Source organism: Cervus elaphus, chromosome 12, assembly GCF_910594005.1.
Source record: "Cervus elaphus chromosome 12, mCerEla1.1, whole genome shotgun sequence".
Lineage (NCBI taxonomy): Eukaryota > Metazoa > Chordata > Mammalia > Artiodactyla > Cervidae > Cervus > Cervus elaphus.
Window position 1 is genome coordinate 3,706,243 of NC_057826.1, and position 19,964 is coordinate 3,726,206.

The window sequence follows — 19,964 nt, forward strand, 5'->3', positions numbered from 1 at the left end:
GGGTTCGATCCCTCGGTTGGGAAGATCCCCTAGAGAAGGAAATGGCAACCTACTCCAGTACTCTTGCCTGGAAAATCCCATGGACAGAGGCGCCTGGTAGGTTATGGTACATGGGGTCACAAAGAGTCGAACATGACTGAGTGACTTCACTTTCCTTTTTCCCTTTACTTTATGGTAATGATTATTTTGAAAAAGTGATGTTGACAATGAGATTTGTTGTATATATTTATCTGACTGCAGTTGTGCATTTGAAGGTTATACTTGGGTGAGATGCCTTCTCAGTGAAAACATCCCAAGCATTTCTTGTTTTTGGATGTATATCACTTAAAAAACAGAGCATAAGTGTAATCTGGGTGTGCCATCAGATGACCCTGGAATTCAAAGTCTGACTCAGTCAAGATGCCATTGAGTTTTATTTTGAGTAGGTATATACAGTGTTGTTGTTGGTCAGTTGCTCAGTCGTGTCTGACTCTTTGTGACCCCGTGGACTACAGCACGCCACGCTTCCCTGTCCTTCACTATCTGCTGGAGCTTGCTCAAACTCATGTCCATCGAGTCGGTGATGCCATCAACCATCTCGTCCTCTGTTCTCCCCTTCTCCTCCTGCCTTCAGTCTTTCCAGCATCAGGATCTTCTCTAATGAGTCGGCTCTTTGCATTAGGTAGCTAAAGTATTGGAGCTTCAGCTTCAGCATTAGTCCTTCCGGTGAATATTCTGGACTGATTTCCTTTAGGATGGTCTGGTTGGATCTTCTGCGATCCAAGGGACTCTCAAGAGTCTTCTCCAACACCACAGTTCAGAAACATCAATTCTTCAGTGCTCAGCCTTCTTTATGGTCCAACTCTCACACCCATACATGACTACCGGAAAAACCATAGCTTTGACTAGATGGACCTTTGTCGACAAAGTAATGTCTCCTTTTAATATGCTGTCTGGATTGGTCATAGCTTTTCTTGCAAGGAGCAAGTGTCTTTTAATTTCCTGGCTGAAGTCACCGTCTGCAGTGATTTTGGAGCCCCCCCAAAATAAAGTCTGTCACTGTTTCTATTGTTTCCCCGTCTATTTGCCATGAAGTGATGGGACCAGATGCCATGATCTTAGTTTTCTGAATGTTGGGTTTTAAGCTAACTTTTTCATTCTCCTCTTTCACTTTTATCAAGAGGCTCTTTAGTTTTTCTTTGCTTTCTGCCATAAGGGTGATGTCATCTGCATATCCGAGGTTATTGATATTTCTCCCGGCAATCTTGATTCCAGCTTGTGCTTCATCCAGCTCAGCGTTTCTCAAGATATACTCTGCATATAAGTTAAATAAGCACAGTGACAATATGCAGCCTTGACATACACCTTTCCCAATTTTGAACCAGTCTGTTGTCCCATGTCTGGTTCTGTTGCTTCTTGACCTGCCTACAGATTTTTCAGGAGGCAGGTAATGTGGTCTGGTATTCCCATCTCTCGATGAATTTTCCACACTTTGTTGTGGTTCACATAGTCAAAGGCTTTGGTGTAGTCAATGAAGGAGAAGTAGATGTTTTTCTGGAATTCTCTTGCTTTCTTGATGATAAAGTGGATGTTGGCAATTTGACCTCAGATTCCTCCTCTTTTCTAAATCCAGCTTGAACATCTGGAAGTTCACGGTTCATGTACTGTTGAAGCCTGGCTTGGAGAATTTTGAGCATTACTTTGCTAGTGTGTGAAATGAGTGCAATTGTGTGGTAGTTTGAATACTCTTTGGCAATACCTCTCTTTGGTATTGGAATGAAAACTGACCTTTTCCAGTCCTGTGGCCACTGCTGAGTTTTCCAAATTTACTGGCATATTGAGTGCAGCACTTTCACAGCATCAGTTTTAGGATTTGAAATAGCTCAGCTGGAATTCTATCACCTCCACTAGCTTTGTTCATAGTGATGCTTCCTAAGGCCTACTTGATTTCTCACTCCAAGATATCTGGCTCTAGGTGAGTGATCACACCATCGTGGTTATCTGGGTCATGAAGATCTTTTCTGTATAGTTCTTCTGTGTATTTTTGCCACCTCTTCTTAATATCTTCTGCTTCTGTCCTTTATTGTGCCCATCTTTGCATGGAATGTTCCCTTGGTATCTCTGATTTTCTTGAACAGATCTCCAGTCTTTCCCCTTCTAATGTTTTCTTTTGTTTCTTTGCAATTGATCGCTGAGGAAGGCTTTCCCTTCTCTCTTTGCTGTTCTTTGAAACTCTGCATTCAGATGGCAATACCCTTCCTTTTCCCCTTTGCCTATAGCTTCTCTTCTTTTCTCAGTTACTTATAAGGCCTCCTCAGACAACCATTTTGCCTTTTTGCATTTCTTTTTCTTGGGGGTGGTTTTGATCATCACCTCCTGTATAGTGTTATGAACCTCTGTCCATATTTCTTCAGGCACTCCTGTCTATCAGATCTAATTTTTGAATCTATTTGTCACTTCTGCTGTATAATCTTAAGGAATTTGATTTAGGTCATACATGAATGGTTCAATGGTTTACCCTGCTGCAATAAGCAGTTCATGATCTGAGCCACAGTGAACTCCTGGTCTTGTTTTGGCTGACTGTATAGAACTTCTCCGTCTTAAGGTACAAAGAATATAATCAGTCTGATTTCAGTGTTGACCATATGGTGATGTCCATGTGTAGAGTCATCTCTTGTGTTGTTGGAAGAGGGTGTTTGCCATGACCAGTGCGTTCTCTTTGCAAAACTCTATTAGCCTTTGCCCTGCTTCATTCTGTACTCCAAGGCCAAATTTGCCTGTTACTCTAGTATCTCTTAATTTCCTACTTTTGTAGTCCAGTCCCCTGTGATGAAAAGGACATCTTTTTTTGGTGTTAGTTCTTAGTTCTGGAAGGTCTGGTAGGTCTTCATAAAACTGTTCAATTTCAGCTTCTTCAGCATTAGTGGTTGGGGTTTAGACTTGGATTACTGTGGTATTGAATGGTTTGCCTTGGAAATGAACAGACATTTCACATTGTGGATGTGACTAGTGATGGAAGAAAAGTCTGATGTTTTAAAGAACAGTATTGCATAGGCACACACAATAGACATTCAACAAAGGTTTTGTTAGAAAAAGTCTTAAAAAATTTGAAATACACTCTTTTTTTTTCCTTGCTTTATTTTATTTATTTTTTTCATTTATTTTTCTTAGTTGGAGGCTAATTACTTTACAATATTGTAGTGGTTTTTGCCATACATTGACATGAATCCGCCATGGATTTACATGTGTTCCCCATCCCGATCCCCCCTCCCACCTCCCTCCCCATCCCATCCCTCTGGGTCTTCCCAGCGCACCAACCCCGAGCACCTGTCTCATGCATCCAGCCCGGGCTGGCGATCTGTTTCACCCTTGATAGTATATGTGTTTCGCTCTTTGTCACCTAGTGTGTGTCACTTCTGTTAATCTGGGTGTAGTAAATGACTTTCTCTTTAAAATGTCCTATGTCTCATCTAAATAACTTACATGATTTTTTTTCTCCTTAGAGTCATAAACATTCCAAGTGTATACGACCACTTCTTCCCTATTTCAATGTGTCACATCAGTTTGCTACGTTTGATCTTAAGGGTTCTTTTGTAAGTAAATAAGTGGAACTTTTATTTTGGTTTTGATTTGAGAATTTATATATTTTATCATGACCTAGGACGTTTTAAGTGAAATATTGTAAGCTATTAAGAGTTTGCATATGCATCGTTAAATGCCTTGGTGTGTTCTCTTTGCTGACTGGTTTTAGTCAGGAAGTACAGAAGCCACTAGGAGGTAATGCTCTTAGTGGTTTTGAAGAATCCTGACAAAAGTCACTTGCAAGAAGGTTGTTCTTTTTGGTAGAGCATCATTTGTGTAGTTGAGGAAGCTTTCCAGCACTGCTCTTTACAACATTCTATATAAAAAGATACAAAATTCTTGTTATTTCGACCTATTGTCAGATTTGAATACAGAAATACATACAGTGCACTTTCTACTAATTGCATAAGCATTGTTTTTTAATGCCAGAAAATTCTTAAAAAGCTTTTTATATAGGTATAATAATAATGAGTATTTTTGAAGCAAAGATACAAATCTTTTTTAAACATTTGCCAAAAATCTGCAGTGTTTGTAGGAAATAAAGTATTTGCTTGAATAATGTCTTCCTACTTTTGAAATGATTACTGCTTAAGGTTTGAGCTGGGTCTTTGGGTAGGTAGAGATAGAGTGCACATTGTCCTTGGTGCATTCTTGCTGGTACAGGTTTTGGAAGTCCTCCAAGAGAAGATGGTGAATCACTCAACAGTGCTGTCCTTGTGTTTCCTCCTCAGAGTGAAATACCAGAGCTGCAGGTGTGGTATACCAAGCTCGGAAAACCACCAGAGAGGTTTCTCTTCAAACAACTGGACTCTCTATGGGTAGTGTTAAATAAATTCCTACAGTTTGAGCACTGCAGCATTAGAGGGGACAGAAATTTGATTAATGAATTAGTTTTTAATTTCATAATTGATTTATGGCTGAAGCATAATAGAGATAAAGTTGCCCCCCATTTTTTAAAATAGAAGGCCTCTTCAAGGAAGCCTGTTTTGGTGGATGGGTTTGCTCTTGATGTGTAGTTTGTCTTGGTGAATGGTACCATCACTTGGTTGCCCAGGTCAGAAATTTGAGTCTCATTTGAGACTGTCATTCCCACCCATTCTTTGAATACCCTCAGTGATCAAGTACAGACAGTATCACCCACATAGTTCTCCTGCCCATGCCTTATTCTCCATTCCTACTGCTCCTGCTTGTTCAGTTCCTCATTATATCTCTCCTGGATTTCAGAAACTCTCTCTTGCTCTTTTAAGTCTCTCTGCCAAACATCACACTGCTCCCAGAGCTGGTTTTTGTCTGTCTTTTGCTCAAATGCCTTAATGATTTTGTCAGTTCACATTCCTTAGTGTAACATGTGACCTCATTAATACCTCATGAGGTAAAAGAATGCTTTCTTTTTCTTTTTTTTTTTTATTATTATTATTTTTTTAAGAATGCTTTCTTTTCTAGAGGCCTGTCCTACCAAATTGATCTTTCTTCTCACACTAAACTTCTTGCAATTTTCAGAGCATGGGTATGCCAAGTTAATTACTTCTGTGACTTTGCACATGCTTTTTCTTCCTCCTGGGATGCCTTCTGTTTGTATTTTTATCATCCTTCAAGACTCAGCCCAAGTGTGGCTTTCTCTGAAGCCTTCCCACCAGTCTTAGGGTCATAGCCACCTGGGGATGTGTGTTTGCCTAGTAAGCACGTCCCCGCTGCACCGGATGCCGCTATGATTGAGTCCCCGCCTTATACATCCTTAAAGGTCCCTACCTTTTTGTCCCAGGTGCCTAGTGTGGAGCTTAGTAAATGGTGGTTTCTTATCAGTAAATGTTTCAAAGACTGAATTGGTCCGTGCAAGCACATCACTTTACCTAATTGACACAAATCTACATTTTCTGGTAATTATTAATGTTCTGTGACTCAACTAGTCACTATCAATAAATGAAGTAAGTGTGGCATCTACTTTTTGTACAACACATTGCTAGAAATAGTATCATGAAATTGATTTTCCCATAAGAAAAATGTATCATTTAGGGTTATTCCTAAGCCAGAATATGGTATTAGATATGTCATAGATCTGACCAACAATCTGTTAAAGCTAGGGTGTGATATAAACATGTTTAATTCCAAGTAGAAAAGGAGAGCTGCTCAGATTTCATGAAGTGGACCCACATTTAGTGCCAACATCAGTTATGCAAACGCTTTCACTGTCTTTAGAGGCCTGTATTTGCCGTAGGACACCTTTGATGTAGGGAATGTTTCTTCTGGGTCGCTCACTGAGCTTAGAACTTTATAAATATTGTCTCATTTAATACTCACAACAGCCCTATGTGGTGGTATTTTCTACTCATTTTAGAGATGAAGCGATTATGGCTTTAAGAGATTAAATTGCCAAAACATAAACCTAGTTTGCTAATTGAAATATGTATTGAACATGTAATGAGTAGGTAGGACTTTTTTTAATTAATAGTAAGGTTTTCTGTGTTTAATAGCTGAGTCAACAGTAAGATTTTACAGATTTTTCTACCTTAGTGAAGTCCTAAAAAATAAATAAGCAGATCTCATAGGTACATATATTGAATTTATACACAGGCTTTAAAGATCTTACAGTCTAATGGAAAAGCATAGACTGATAGGAATAGATTTGGGGATCATCTGTTCCTTCTTCCTTGTATGAAGTGAAATTCTCCTAATATCCTTTCTAGAATGCAATTGTATAAAGTCTTCTAAACAACTTAAGAAAAACGATTTCCAGGGCCTTGGTATTGAGTGTGTATATTAACAAATAATTAGGGACTTCCAACAGAAATCACTTTGGCATTTCTTAAGCTCGTTTTTTAAAAAGCTATTTGACTCGCGTGAGATGAGCCGAGGCGCCTGGCTTGACCACAGCGTCATTTCTCTCTCAGCTCCTCGACAGCGGTGGCAGCTTCACGCTGGAGCTGCAGGAGGACGAGCTGTTCACCCTCACCACGCTCACTTCCGGCCGCAAAGGCAGCTTCCCATCGCCTCCGAAGTCCCAGCGCTTCCCCTCTGTCTATGAGGATAACTTCAACATTGGTAAGTCTTTGTACTGACACTTAACTTGGTTCCCATTTTCAGCAGTAATGGATCAATTTCTACCTATCAAACTGGTGCTAGATGGAGTCTGTGAGAAGTACATTGATTTAGTTCTAAATCTGTATGTGGTAAAAGGGACCTAATTTCTCTGTTACTTCCAAGTAACATCACACTTGAGGGCCCTGTAATTTTCAGTGCCAGAAAAAATTTAGAGGTTGTTGTTGGAACGGAAGTTGTACAGACCTTACTCAACTTACAGTAGGCTTAGGTCCTGATAAACCCACCATAAGTTGGAAATACCGTAAGTCAAAAACATGCTTCATGTACTTTGATATACTTAGCCTACCAAACCTGTTAACGCAGTCGGCCTACCGTCAGTGTGCTCCGAGCACTTACGTGACCCAGCAGCTGGGGAGAATCGTCTACCACAAAGCCCAAAGAGGTGTGGCGTGTCTCCTGTCGCCTCTGATACTGTGAAGAAAGTGAGCCCAGGACGGTTGTCAGGGGCCAGAATGCTTCTCGGTGACTCTGTTGTTTACCCTTCGTGACTGTGTGGCTGGTGGGGCTGTGGCTTTTTGCTGCTCACTGCCACTGCCCGCATCACGAGAGGGTATGCTCATCAAAATTCAGAATTTGAGGCACAGTTTCTACTGAATGCATACCGCTTTCATACCATTGAAAACTTGGAAGTCAGGGCAGTTAAGTAACTTGCCTGGGGAACTGACTGAGCTAGACTTTGAACCCAGGTCTGCATGTTCCTGAACTCAGGATCTTTCCTCTTAAGCATTTGCATGGATTAACTCTGTAAAGTCTGTATGTCAGACTGATCATATTGATATTTAATAAAGATTACATAAAGTCAGTAGCTCTTTAATTACCTAAACCCTACCCTTTGACTATTTATAAGTATCATTTCCCTGGTAGCTCAGTGTTAAAGAATCTGCCTGCCAATGCAGGAGATATGGGTTCAATCCCTGGGTCGGTAACATCCCCTAGAGAAAGAAATGACAACCCATTCCAGTATTCTTGCCTGGGAAATCCCATGGGCAGTTTGGCATGCTGCAGTTCATGGGGTCGCAAAGAGTTGGACATGACTTAGCAACTGAACAACAATAAAAAATATCATTTGCCAATTTAAAACTTTTCAAAAGTATATTAGAATGTACCAGAAAACATTAGAGAGGAGAGATGCTGTAAGGATTTGATAACTCAACACACAATTTATTGTGTTCTGAACAGATTACCCGTTTTTTAGTGAAGCTCCAAATTTTGCTGACCAGACCGGGGTGTTTGAATACTACGTGAATATGGAAGACCCCGGAGACCATCGCTTCACATTGCGCCAGGTTCTCAATCAGAGGCCCATCACGTGGGCTGCCGACGCCTTCAACACCATCAGCGTTATCGGGGATTACACATGGTACGTAAAACTGACCTAGTCTTTACTGTAGATCTGGCGAAATAACCTTGTAATGTCATCAAGTACTTTCTGAAGCCAGGACTCCGCAGCAGCCCTCCTTGTCTGGGAACCTAACAGGTATGTGATAACTGTTGAATATCACAGTGGGCACAAACCAGCCAGTTGTTTTGTTGTTGTTTGGCGTTCTTCCCTCAGATTTCCCCAATTTATTAGTAATCGTTGCAGGATAAGATTTGGTTTTAATGTGAAATCTGAGGGTATTGGACCCAATTATAATTTAAACTTTATGTATAAGCAGACTTTGTGATATGCATGTTTTTAAGTTTTTGTTTTTGCTGGAGAGTTGATATGTTGATCTGGTGTTGCCACCTGCTGGATTCATACTTGAATTACACGGTTTTAGCCTTTGTGCAAAATCTGTTTACAAGGTGACAGTAGATGGCAATAGTAAAAAGCAAATCAGCTTTCAGTTGGCTAGTGAGTTTAACTAGTCTACTTACTGTGAAACATAAATACGAGCATTCGGCCTCAGGGACGGTGATTATTAATGCAGAGCCACACAATAGCCGTGTCGGTAGCTCGGAAACCGGCAGGGAAGGGGAGGTAATGTGGAAGAGAGCCTTGAATTGTTTATTTGAGGAATGCTGCAGAAAGTCTTTATCCCTTCTGCAGAGCCTTAATCTGTGTTATAAAATGAAGTTCTAGTCGAAAGCTCTGATATAAGTCTTGAGAAACTTTCAGTTATCCAAAGTTCCTGGAACCGTTATAGCACCGTGAAGAATTATTAGGATAAAGAATTCTTACCTAATTTAGGATAACTTTGATGGATTATCTTTTTATGCAACAGAAATACTGTTTATACCAGCATCTCTGTTCAGTTCAGTCGCTCAGTCGTGTCCGACTCTTTGAGACCCCATGGACTACAGCATGCCAGGCTTTCCTCTCTATCACCAACTCCCAGAGCTTGCTCAAACTCATGTCCATCGAGTCAGTGATGCCATCCAACCATCTCATCCTCTGTCATCCCCTTCTCCTCCTATCTTCAATCTTTCCCAGCATCAGGGTCTTTTCCAATGAGTCAGTTCTTCACATCAGGTGGCCAAAGTATTGCAGTTTCAGCTTCAACATCAGTCCTTCCAATGAATATTCAGGACTGATCTCCTTTAGGATGGACTGGTTGGATCTTCTTGCAGTCCAAGGGACTCTCAAGCGTCTTCTGCAACACCACAGTTCAAAAGCATTAATTCTTTGACACTCAGCTTTCTTTATAGTCCAACTCTCACATCCACACATGACTACGGGAAAAACCACAGCTTTGACTAGATGGACCTTTGTCGGCAAAGTAATATCTCTGCTTTTTAATATGCCATCAAGGTTGGTCATAGCTTTTCTTCCAAGGAGTGAGTGTCTTTTAATTTCATGGCTGCAGTCACCATCTTCAGGGATTTTGTAGCCCAAGAAAATAAAGTCTCTCTGTGTTTCCACTATTTCCCATCTATTTGCCATGAAGTGACGGGACCGGATGCCATGATCTTAGTTTTCTGAATGTTGACTTTTAAGCTAACTTTTTCACTCTCCTTTTTCACTTTCATCAAGAGGCTTTTTTTTAGTTCCTTTTCACTTTCTGCCATAAATGTGTAATCTGCATATCTGAGGTTATTGATATTTCTCCTGACAATCTTGATTCCAGCTTGTGCTTCATCCAGCCTGGCATTTTACATGATGTACTCTGCATATAAGTTAAATAAACAGGGTGACAATATACAGCCTTGACGGACTCCTTTCCCGATTTGGAGCCAGTCTGTTGTTCCATGTCCAGTTCTAACTGTTGCTTCCTGGCCTGTATACAGATTTCTCAAGAGGCAGGTAAGGTGGTCTGGTATTCTCATCTGTTGAAGAATTTTCCACAGTTTGTTGTGATCCACACAGTCAAAGGCTTTGGCATAGTCAATAAAGCAGAAGTAGATGGTTTTCTGGAGCTCTCTTGCTTTCTTGATGATCCAACAGATGTTAGCAATTTGATCTCTGTACTAGACACTTTATCTGGATATTCTGGTCATGTCAGTGGGCTTTGTGATTTCCTTTTTTTTTTTTTTTTTAACTAATGGTCTTATTGTAAGACAGGTGACTGGGTTTATTTGTCTAAGGGATGGGCCTTGTTATATTTTGACCAGTAGTCTGGAAGGCAGCTGCCATAGGTAACCTTTAACTTTGTGGGCCAACCCTTATCCCCCATGCCTATAAATATTCTACATGAAGTTCTCTCTGAACCCCAAATCTTTTGTTTCTGGCTGAGACTCTAGAAAAGTTGAGAGAATTTCATTGATGTCGAGAGATGGTATAGAACACCATCCAAGGATTAACCGAAACTCTTCATAACTTTGGGTTTTGCAGTATTTACGTAGCAGTACTGAATCTTACTCTTGCAGTGGGGAAGGAGGTAGGGAAGGGAGGATGAAGTGAAGTGGGGAGAGACGGAAAGAGTGACATATTCTGAAGGAAAAAGAACCAGGGAATCGCAGTCACGCACGTCGAGAGAGGACTGCTTCCGTCCTTCTTACGCTCCGCCCTCCTCCTGTTGTTTCACTGCTCAGGAGTACGTGCTGACCCTTGCCTGCGGCCAAACCCGAGCCACACTTCTGGGCCTGATTCCAAAATCTTTTAAAATTTGCTCTCATCCTGTTTACTTTGTGTTGCTTCTCATTATCCTGTTCTGGGTGCAGGGGAGCCAGATCTGTTGAGAGATGTACAGGCATCCCACGTTCATTTCTGCCCTCCGGCCGTGATGCCCGTTTATTGCAGGGAGCGGAGGGAGTGAAAGCTGGGTAACACTGAGCGCTGGTCTGTGCTTCCCATGGCTGCTTTATGCTGAAGGCAGCACCCTGCCTGCCTTACAGACTGGGAACCTGAGGCATGGGCTAAGATTGTTCAAGATCCCACACTTCTAAATTCCAGAGCCAGGGCAAGAGGCCAGGTCTGCCCTGTGCTGGAGCCCCTGCTCCTGGGACTTCCGCTCACAGCCTTGCATTAATCACTGTCTTCTCCCTGAGGGCAGGAAACAGAAGGCTAGCAGAGTGCATCCACAGTGCTAGTGCAGTCAGTCCGCTCTATGCGTGCAGGGCACCATCAGTTCTTGGAACTGGGTTTAGGACAGAACTTCCCTCACATTTAGGTTTAGTTATGTGTCAGCGCAGTAATTTGACTGTAGAGGGTGGACTTTCCCAAAGCTACTTCAGGCTTTCATCTCATTAGCAAGCTTTGGCTGGGATCTGAGGACAATCACAAAACTATCTTTTTTCTGAACAGACCTGAACTCTGAATCCTTTTGATCAAATTTACTTAATATGTTGGCTGGTTTTTATTCTCTCAGCACTTCTGAGGGGTTATGACTATGGAAGACGAAGCCAAACTTTTATTCTGTTCTATTCATTGTCTGTAAAATTGCCTGTAAGTTCTGATGCAAGAATCGTTTATTATGGAATGTGATGTAAAAAAGGAAAACATTTGATCTTCTGTCACTCTCACACTAAATAGAATGAGTTTATGGTGCTGACAGCTTCTGATGAACCAACAGAGAGGTAGGGGATTTAAGGAGCAAGTCCGATCCCAGGGGGTTTCATGCTGGTGGTAAAGAGAAGAGCACTCTCTGCAGTGGGAGGACATACAGGACAGACTGGGCTTTAGCTACTTAGCATTTGATCTTCCTGTAAAGTAGCCCAGCTTTGATTAAACGATTAAATGAGGATTTTTCTGATGGTTGTGTACCTGTTGTAGGTGCTTCTTTTTATATTTTCCTTTACAAAGTAACATTTCACTGCAAAATTCACTGATGAAAAATGTGAAAACCACATAATTCTAGATCTATTCTCCCCATTTCGATAAATGTATTTCTTGGCATTCTTAGTTTTAGATAAATTGCTTGCTTTATTGCTTGGTTGTGTGCAAGCTAATTCTTTCCCATTTGCACTTCAGATTTGAATAGGAGGGGAATTGTTTTCAAAGGTCATGTTGGATTGGGGTGATTGTGGGCTTCCCTGGTGACGCAGAGGTGAAGAATCTGCCTGCAATGGCAACCCACTCCAGCAGTCTTGCCTGGAGAATTCCATGGACAGGGAAGCGTGGTGGGCTACAGTTCTTGGGGTCACAAAGAGTTGGACACGACTTAGCAACTAGACAACAACAAATCGCTGCAAAGGAAATCTGGTCGCATTTGTGAAAGGAAGCCCGGAGGAGAGCTCCTGGTTGGCTGAATCCTTCTCTTCCTTTGATACACTCTGTCAGTCAGCACTGCCAAAACCGGGACTTTACTGCCTGTTCATAGAGACACCCTGTAGGGAAAATGGTTCTCAGAGTGAGGCTCCTGGGCCTGCAGCGTGAGCGTCACCTGGCAGTCTGTCAGACGCGCAGGGTCAAGGGCCCACCCTAGACCTGCTGAGTCAGACCCTGAGGGTGGGGCCGGCAGGCAGAATCGACACCCCCTCCAGGGTGATTTCCATGGGGCTCAAGTCTGAAAATGCCTGCTGTAGAGTCAAGGTAGAGTTGACTCTGACTTGACAGAGAAAATAATTTTAGATCTTTCTTCTGTCATTTCTAAGTCTTGTTAGGCTTAAATGTAAAAATCAGCCTCAAAGTAACTTTTCCCAGAGGCTCCTAATATGTAGTCTTCACTGCTTCTCTTTGCTGATGTAAATGTAATAAACCTTTTTGCTCAGACTTACATGGAAGCTTATCTTTTATGTATTCCTAGAAAAAAATGGATTCTTATTATTATATTCTTAGAACGAGAAGTTATTTTATTATAGAAATACAGGAAATGCATTCTTAGGAAACTTGAAAACAGTAAGTATTATTTTCCAATAGTAAGTCATTTAAGAGAGGCAATGAAATGACTTGACTTTAGTCATGTAAAATTTAAAACCATTATTGGGGAAGGTTCTTGAAGCCCATACCTGCTGTTAATGTGGACTTAGCGAAACACATACCCGCCTCAATTAGAAGTTTGGAAGCATGTGACTGTGAGGTGAGCATTGGTGCTGCATTTTCAATGACATAATTAAAAGTGCTAACACTCTGATTCTGCAGGTCCAATCTGACTATAAAGTGCGATGTGTACATAGAGACCCCTGAGAAGGGAGGCGTGTTCATTGCTGGAAGAGTCAATAAAGGTGGTATTTTGATTAGAAGTGCCAGGGGGATTTTCTTCTGGATTTTTGCAAATGGAACCTACAGAGTCACAGGCGATCTAGGTAAGTGGTTTCTTCTGTAGCACATGATTTACTATGTGATACGTTGCTGTGAGTGTCTGCTTGTTACCTGTGGGAGTAATGAAATACCTCACCATGTTTGAGCATCTAATTGGGAAGAGATTCAACGTGTGTAAGCAAACACCAAACGATTCCCAATGATAGTGTTAATTAATCAGTACAGAGGCAGCCTGATGAAAGGGGAAATTGTGCACAGTCCCTCGGGTGCTGTAGACTTGCGCTAGGCTGGTAGAGTAGGGCGTGGGGGTAAGGAGAGAATACTCAGGAAGTTAAAAAAAGCAGAGCTATGAGAATGCTGCTGCTGTGCTATGGAAATATAAAGGGAAGAACTAACTTGCTTAAAATGGACATACCCTATTTCCTAATTTAGTCAATAACTTGAAAACAGCTTGACTTTATTATTCATCTTAACAGTCCCTGTCTTATGTATAATAGTATTTTATCTAGAATAGGTACTTAGAATCTGTTCAAGTTGAATCCCACCCACTTCACTTGGGTTTGGGTACACACCACTCTGTTGAAACTAGATCTTATTGGTGACTCTTTCTGATTCAGAGTCTCTTGACTTTCATCCTGCATTAATAAAAAGTCTTCTCTCCTATTGTTTTCCCCCTTTGCTTCTTCCTTAGGTTAAAGGGCTCTGATGATAAAATAGAAGTTAAAGAGTGAGTGGGTAATAAGGATATTAGAATAGAAATTGCATAATCATAGCGTGACTGGTCTGGAAGGTACCTCGAATTTTCCAAAAGAGAGTGCCAGAGGGGTTAACTGATTTCCTGAAGGTCTCACAATGAAGCAGTGGAAGAAGTGGAACTAGAGATTTAAGTCTGTCTTCAGTCCCCACTGCCCCGTGTCTTAAACTGCCCATTGAACATCTCATCCTGGGTTTCTGTCAGGCATTCAAATATAATACATTCAAAAACTGACATTATTTTCTCTCTAATTCTCTAATGTCAGTTACACTAGCTGGAAGTCTTATGGTAGTTTTTTGACTGTTCCTGCTTATCTTCCATATCCGGTCCGATCAGGTATACATACAGACCTGAATATACATGCTAAGGCATCGTGTACCCTGCTTGATTTGTAAGTTTATTTGCTCATTCTCTTGTGAGCTCATGTATTGTATATGGCTCAGGGTAGGATCTCTGCATGTTGAATGCATTCCTCAATGAAGGATGTTTTCTGTTTTAAATCAGTTGTAGATCTTGGAAATGTCGATCTTTATTATGACCGACTTTACTACATATGGATGCTCCTAAGAACCCCCAATGAGTTATGTGATTCAGTGATTTAGATTTTAAAAATATGTCAACTAGGATAATCTTTTTGTGTTACAGCCGGATGGATCATATATAGTTTAGGACATGCTGATGTTACAGCAAAAAAATGGTATACACTCACTTTAACTCTGAATGTAAGTATTGCCGATTCCAGTTCCTGGAGGTAAAATGTTCTTTTCTTGTGTCTTTTTTTTTTTTTGTTAACATTTTATATTATCAGATGAGACTGGGAAAGTGTGATAAACAGTGGAAAACAGGCAGAGAACCTGCCATGATACCAGCAAACCACCTGTTCTTGGGATGCTAGCGTGTGTCTGGGTTATTTCACCTTTGTGAACCTCTATGTCCTTATCTTTAAAATGGAAGTAAGCTCTGTGGGTTGTTTGAGAGTTAGATGATTATTATTTTTTTTCATTTGACACATTTTTATCAAGCGTCTACTATATGTACTGTTCTAAATACTAGGGATACAGTAGTGAACTAGACAGGCAAGATTCCTGCTCTCTCAGAGCCTCTGTTCTTCTGGGACAGGAGTTATTAAGCTTTTTTTTTTTTTTTCTGTAAAGGGCCAAAGAGGAACTATTTTAGGCCTTGAGCGCCCTGTGGTGTATTTTGCAGTTCTTCAGCTCTGCTTTTGTAGCGAGAGTGGAGCCTTTGACAGTAGGTGGAGGAAGGGGGGAGGCTGAGTTCCACTGAATTTATAAAAATAGGTGGCTGGGCTGTGGGCCAGGGCCGGCTGGCTCCTGCTATAAATAAGCAGATAAAACGTGAAGGTAAAAATGGGATCATGAGATAAAGTGGCTTCCCTGCCAGATTCTCCAGACAGTGGTCAGGGAAGGCCTCTTGGAGGTGGTGACCGAGCTGAGGTCTGGGTGGAGGGCGCGCTCTGACTGGCCGGGTGGGAGTGGCGGTCAGAGGCTTGGGCAGCCGATGCCGGGGGCGGGGCGGGGAGACGAGCGTCTGTGCTTAACGTGGTTTGTGTGCTGGAGCCCCGGGCTCAGTGTAGTAGTCACCAGTCCCTCAGCGGCGAAGAAGCACTTTCAGAGCTGGAGCGGGATCGCTGTGAGGTGTGCAGTAATGGGAGCGTATGTGGCTCTGCATGTGGAGTTGGGCAACTCGAATTCAGGTCTGAGCATCGCTGGTAAATCTGTGATTCTGATTGCTCGTCGCCATGTCTGCAGCCATAAAACACGAGAACTAAATGAAGGCCCATTCCATTAGAAGTGTAGGACTCAAGAGCAGATTTTATTCTGACTCCACCTAGTGCTTCGGATCTTCTGCTTTTCACCCTTTTGAAATTAGCTAGTTTTAAATGTGGCTGGAAGGAGTGTGTTGTGAATGTTTGCTCACAAGCAAGTTGTAATGGTAAGAGCTGTGTGCCAGGCGCTTAGCTAAGTAGGAAGGGCAGCGTCTGAGCAAGGTGTTACGTTTATCTTTCTCTGTCAGTGACCCGTACGTTGTTCCTCCGGCGGATATTTCTCTCTTCCATCCACTCCCCCTGCCCCTCCCAGTCACCAGTTTAAATGCTGGTTACTGTTTTTCTAACATAAGGGTGAGCTTTTGATATGACCTCGAAGTGATATTCTGTACATGAGGATAAAACAATAAAATGAAGGTTAATTACTCTTCTCCTGGCTGGGCTGATGCTGTTTAACGAAGACCTTAAATAAACATCTTGGCCCCTGTAGTCCTGTCTGAAGAGCTGGTAGCTGTAAGCTGCAAAGGACATAATTGCAACTACATGTAAATAAGAAATGTGTTTTATTTTAGTGAGCTTTTGTCTACAATTTTATCATAATGTTATGAAAAGTGTTACATTCCTGCAGATTTTACAGCATTTTGGGGGAGTACAGGAAATATTGAGGTATTCTTGTGCCTTGAGAACTGTTTATATAAATAGATGAGAATTTCCTTTGAGAAAATTTCCCCTGCATTTCAAACTTCTGCTCAAAGTTGTGGGATCGTTTTGCCTTGATGAGTCTTGCGTGAGAAGAATGTTTGCTGCACTGAGTGGGTGGGCCTTCCACTGAGCAGCAGGCTTCAGAGGACCGTTTTCCCGTGTCTCTCTCCACTCCAGGGTCGCTCCTCCTCCGGCAAGCTGAATGGCAAGACCCTCTGGAAGAACATCTCTGTGAACTTCCCAGGAAACGGCTGGGCTGCGATTGGGACTCACTCCTTTGAATTCGCGCAGTTTGACAACTTCCATGTGGAAGCCTCGCACTAATCCACAGAGGGCCGCTGGACACTCTGCACTGTCCTTCTTTTTGGTTTTGGTTCAGAGCCAATTCTCGTTTTGATGATCAATATAGGAGCCTTTCAGAGGCGAAAAATAATGAAGAGGAAATGGGGAGAAAAATATATTTTTGCTGAGCCTCTTGAAGATTATTTTAGAACTAATTCCAAGGGGAAACAGATGAAGCTTTAACATGACTGGATGTGTCCCATACAGAGGACACGAAGTACACAGGTCCCATCCTTGGGAGTGGCTAGGGTGTTAGACCCCGAGGCCTTGTGTTAATGCCGAGGGAGCTTTCGTCATCTTACTTGCCCGTGCAGATGGCCAGGACGTGCTTGTTCGGGCGGTGTGTGTTCACGCTCAGCGTGTGTCCTCATCGCGGGCCGCGCTGCCCTCATAGGAAGCTGCAGACCCTGGAAGCACTGCTGTGTGGAAATCACTCCAACATGTTAGGCGTGCACTCTGAAAAGTATTTTTTTCTTTTCCTTTTTAAAGTGATATATTTTTGAATTATGATGAGTGAGATGATTTGAAAAATAACTCATTAATAACTACCTCTAAAGATATTTATACAGTAATAAATATTAGCAGATTAATTGGATTACCTGCATTTTTTTTTTTTTTCTTTTGGGTCCAGCTTTTAGTCTTGTGACCCTTATACAACTCTGTGAACGTTTTCCTGGTGGCTGGAAGGAGGAAGAAAGCTCCCTGGCATGTAGCCAGTGCTGTTAGTGGGTCCAAAGGTAAAATTGTAGCACATTTTTTGTTTCATTTCTTGTTGTGCCTTTCTGGTCTGACTTCTGTTCTGGCATTGGTGACAAACTAAAATAACTAATGAATACTTCCACCTCCTTGTGCCTGGAAGATGATCATCTAACCTTTTGCTGGTTTATAGAACTGGATCATCCTCTTAATATTTTGTTGTGGTTAGAAGTATTTATTTAATTGAAGTACAAATATGTTCAAGTGTAGGTGAGAATGTTTCTCATGCTTTATAATTTATATCTAATCATTAGTGTACCCCCTTGAAGCAAATCAGTTATTCATGTGGATAAAATAAATTTTTTTTTTTAATAATGAAGGTTTAAAAGTTCATTGAACTAATTCTACAGTTTTGGAATTTATAATGATTTAATGTAGGCTAAATTGACATGAAGTTTTGTATTACCATTAGAGACAAGAAACTAAGTTTTAGAATAAATCAGGTTACAGAGGAAAATTTTTAAATTAAAACCAGTTTAAGTGATGTCCAGTTTAGGTCACTACATATTTTTTAAAATTAACTTTATTGAGGTATAATTTACATATAGTAAAATGTTTGCATTTTAAGTGTTCAGTTCCATGAGTCTTGGTAAATGGACAAACCAAGATATCACTCCAGAGAGTTCTCTCTTACACCTGTGCAGTTGTTTACCCTCACCCCACCCTGATCCCGGGCAATCACTGATCTGATTTCTGTCACTGTTGATAAATTTTCCTTGTTCCAAAACATTATAAAAACGGTGTCATACACTTTGTACTCTTTTACGAATAATTTCTTTTACTTATCCTGAAGTTTTTGACATTTGTTTATGTGCTATGTATATCAATGATTTACTGTTGAAGGGGTATACCACAATTTGTTCCCCCAGCTTTCAGAATTACAAATAAAGTTGTTATGAACATTCGAGTACCAGCTTTTGTGTGGGCATCTGTTTTCATTTTTCATGGGTGCATGCCAAGAAGTGAAATTGCTAGATCTTATTGGGAAGTGTGTGTTCAACTTTATAAGAAACTATCAAACATTTCCAAGTTAATTGTATGATTTTGTACTCCCATTAGAAATGTTTGAGAATTTCAGTTGCTCTATATTCTTGTCAGTGCTTCATGTTATTATTACTTTTAATTTTAACCCTTTCTTGTGACTCTGTAGTAGGTTCATTAGCTGCTAGGCATCTTTTCAAGGGCTTATTTCCCATTCATGTATTTTCATGAAGTGTTTGTTCAAATCTTTTGCTCGTTTAAAAAATATGGTTCCTTGTCTTATTATTGAGTTGTAAGAGGTCTCTATACATTTCAGGTACAATTGTTTTCTAAACTCAGATATGTATTTTGTAGATTTTTCTTCAAGTCTATATCTTTTGAAAAGTACAAAATTTGAATTTGGAAGGCCAATTTGTAATTTTTTTCCTTTTATGATAGGTGTGTTTTTGGTGTCCTAAGAAATCTTTGTTTGGCCCAAGTTCACAAGGATGTTTTCTTCTTTGTTGTCTAGAATCTTAGTGTATTTAGTTTTTGTATTCAGATCTGTGATCCCCTGTGCATTACTTTTTGCTATATGAAGAGAAATGAAAATTGAGGTTCATATTCTTCCTGTGTGAATATTTAGTTTCTCCAGCATCATTTGTTGAAAAGACTTCCTTTGTCAAAAATCAATTGACCATACACGTGTACAACCAATAATAGACTCTCTATTCTGTTCTACTGATATGTATGTCTGTCTTTAGGCAAATACCACGTTCTCTTCATTAGCAAACACCCTTTCCAACAACACAGATGACTCTACACATAGACATCACCAAATGGTCAATACCTAAATCATATTGATTATGTTCTTTGCAGCTGAAGATGGAGAAGCTCTGTACAGTTAGCAAAAACAAGATCTGGGGCTGACTGTGGCTCACATCATCCACAAAATTTGGGCTTAACTTGAGGAAAGTAGGGAAGACCGCTAGGCCATTCACATATGGTCTAAATCAAACCCTTATAATTATACGGTAGAGGTGATGAACAGTAAAATGTGAGCTCAGCTTATATCCTCCAACTTTGTCCTTCAAAGTTGTTTTGAATAATCTAGATCCTTTACATTTCCATCAGTTTTTGACCCATATATTCCTACAAAGTCCTTCCTAGAATTTTGAATGGAATCACACCAGCATTACAGATGGGAAGAATGGATATCTTAATAATGTCGACCCTTCAATCTGTGATCATGTTCCATCTCCATGTTTTGAGGCTTTCTATAATATCTGTCAGCAATTTCTGTAGTTTTCACTGTATAGTTTTTATACATATTTTATTTATCCTTAAATATTTTGTTTTTTGATGCTATTGTGAATGGTGTTCCTCCTTATTTTATTTTTCGGTTCTTTGTTGTGCATACATCAAGATACAGTTGATTTTCT

At 40.8% G+C, this 19,964-nt stretch overlaps 1 protein-coding gene across 9 annotated transcripts in view; it reads left to right on the forward strand.

Moving 5' to 3' along the window:
- Positions 1–18,469, forward strand: part of GALC (galactosylceramidase) — a 51,286-nt gene extending 32,817 nt beyond the window's left edge. For 8 of the 9 annotated variants that reach the window (XM_043920488.1, XM_043920493.1, XM_043920496.1 and 5 more), the window contains 7 exons: positions 3,483–3,572; positions 4,293–4,379; positions 6,450–6,600; positions 7,840–8,020; positions 13,103–13,266; positions 14,622–14,698; positions 16,642–18,469. In XM_043920488.1, coding sequence (XP_043776423.1) covers positions 3,483–3,572; positions 4,293–4,379; positions 6,450–6,600; positions 7,840–8,020; positions 13,103–13,266; positions 14,622–14,698; positions 16,642–16,788 — 897 coding nt within the window. In that variant the 3' untranslated portion in view covers positions 16,789–18,469. The remainder of the gene's footprint in view (positions 1–3,482; positions 3,573–4,292; positions 4,380–6,449; positions 6,601–7,839; positions 8,021–13,102; positions 13,267–14,621; positions 14,699–16,641) is intronic. The other variant, XM_043920489.1, reaches the window with a different exon arrangement.
- The last annotated feature ends 1,495 nt before the right edge of the window (positions 18,470–19,964 follow it).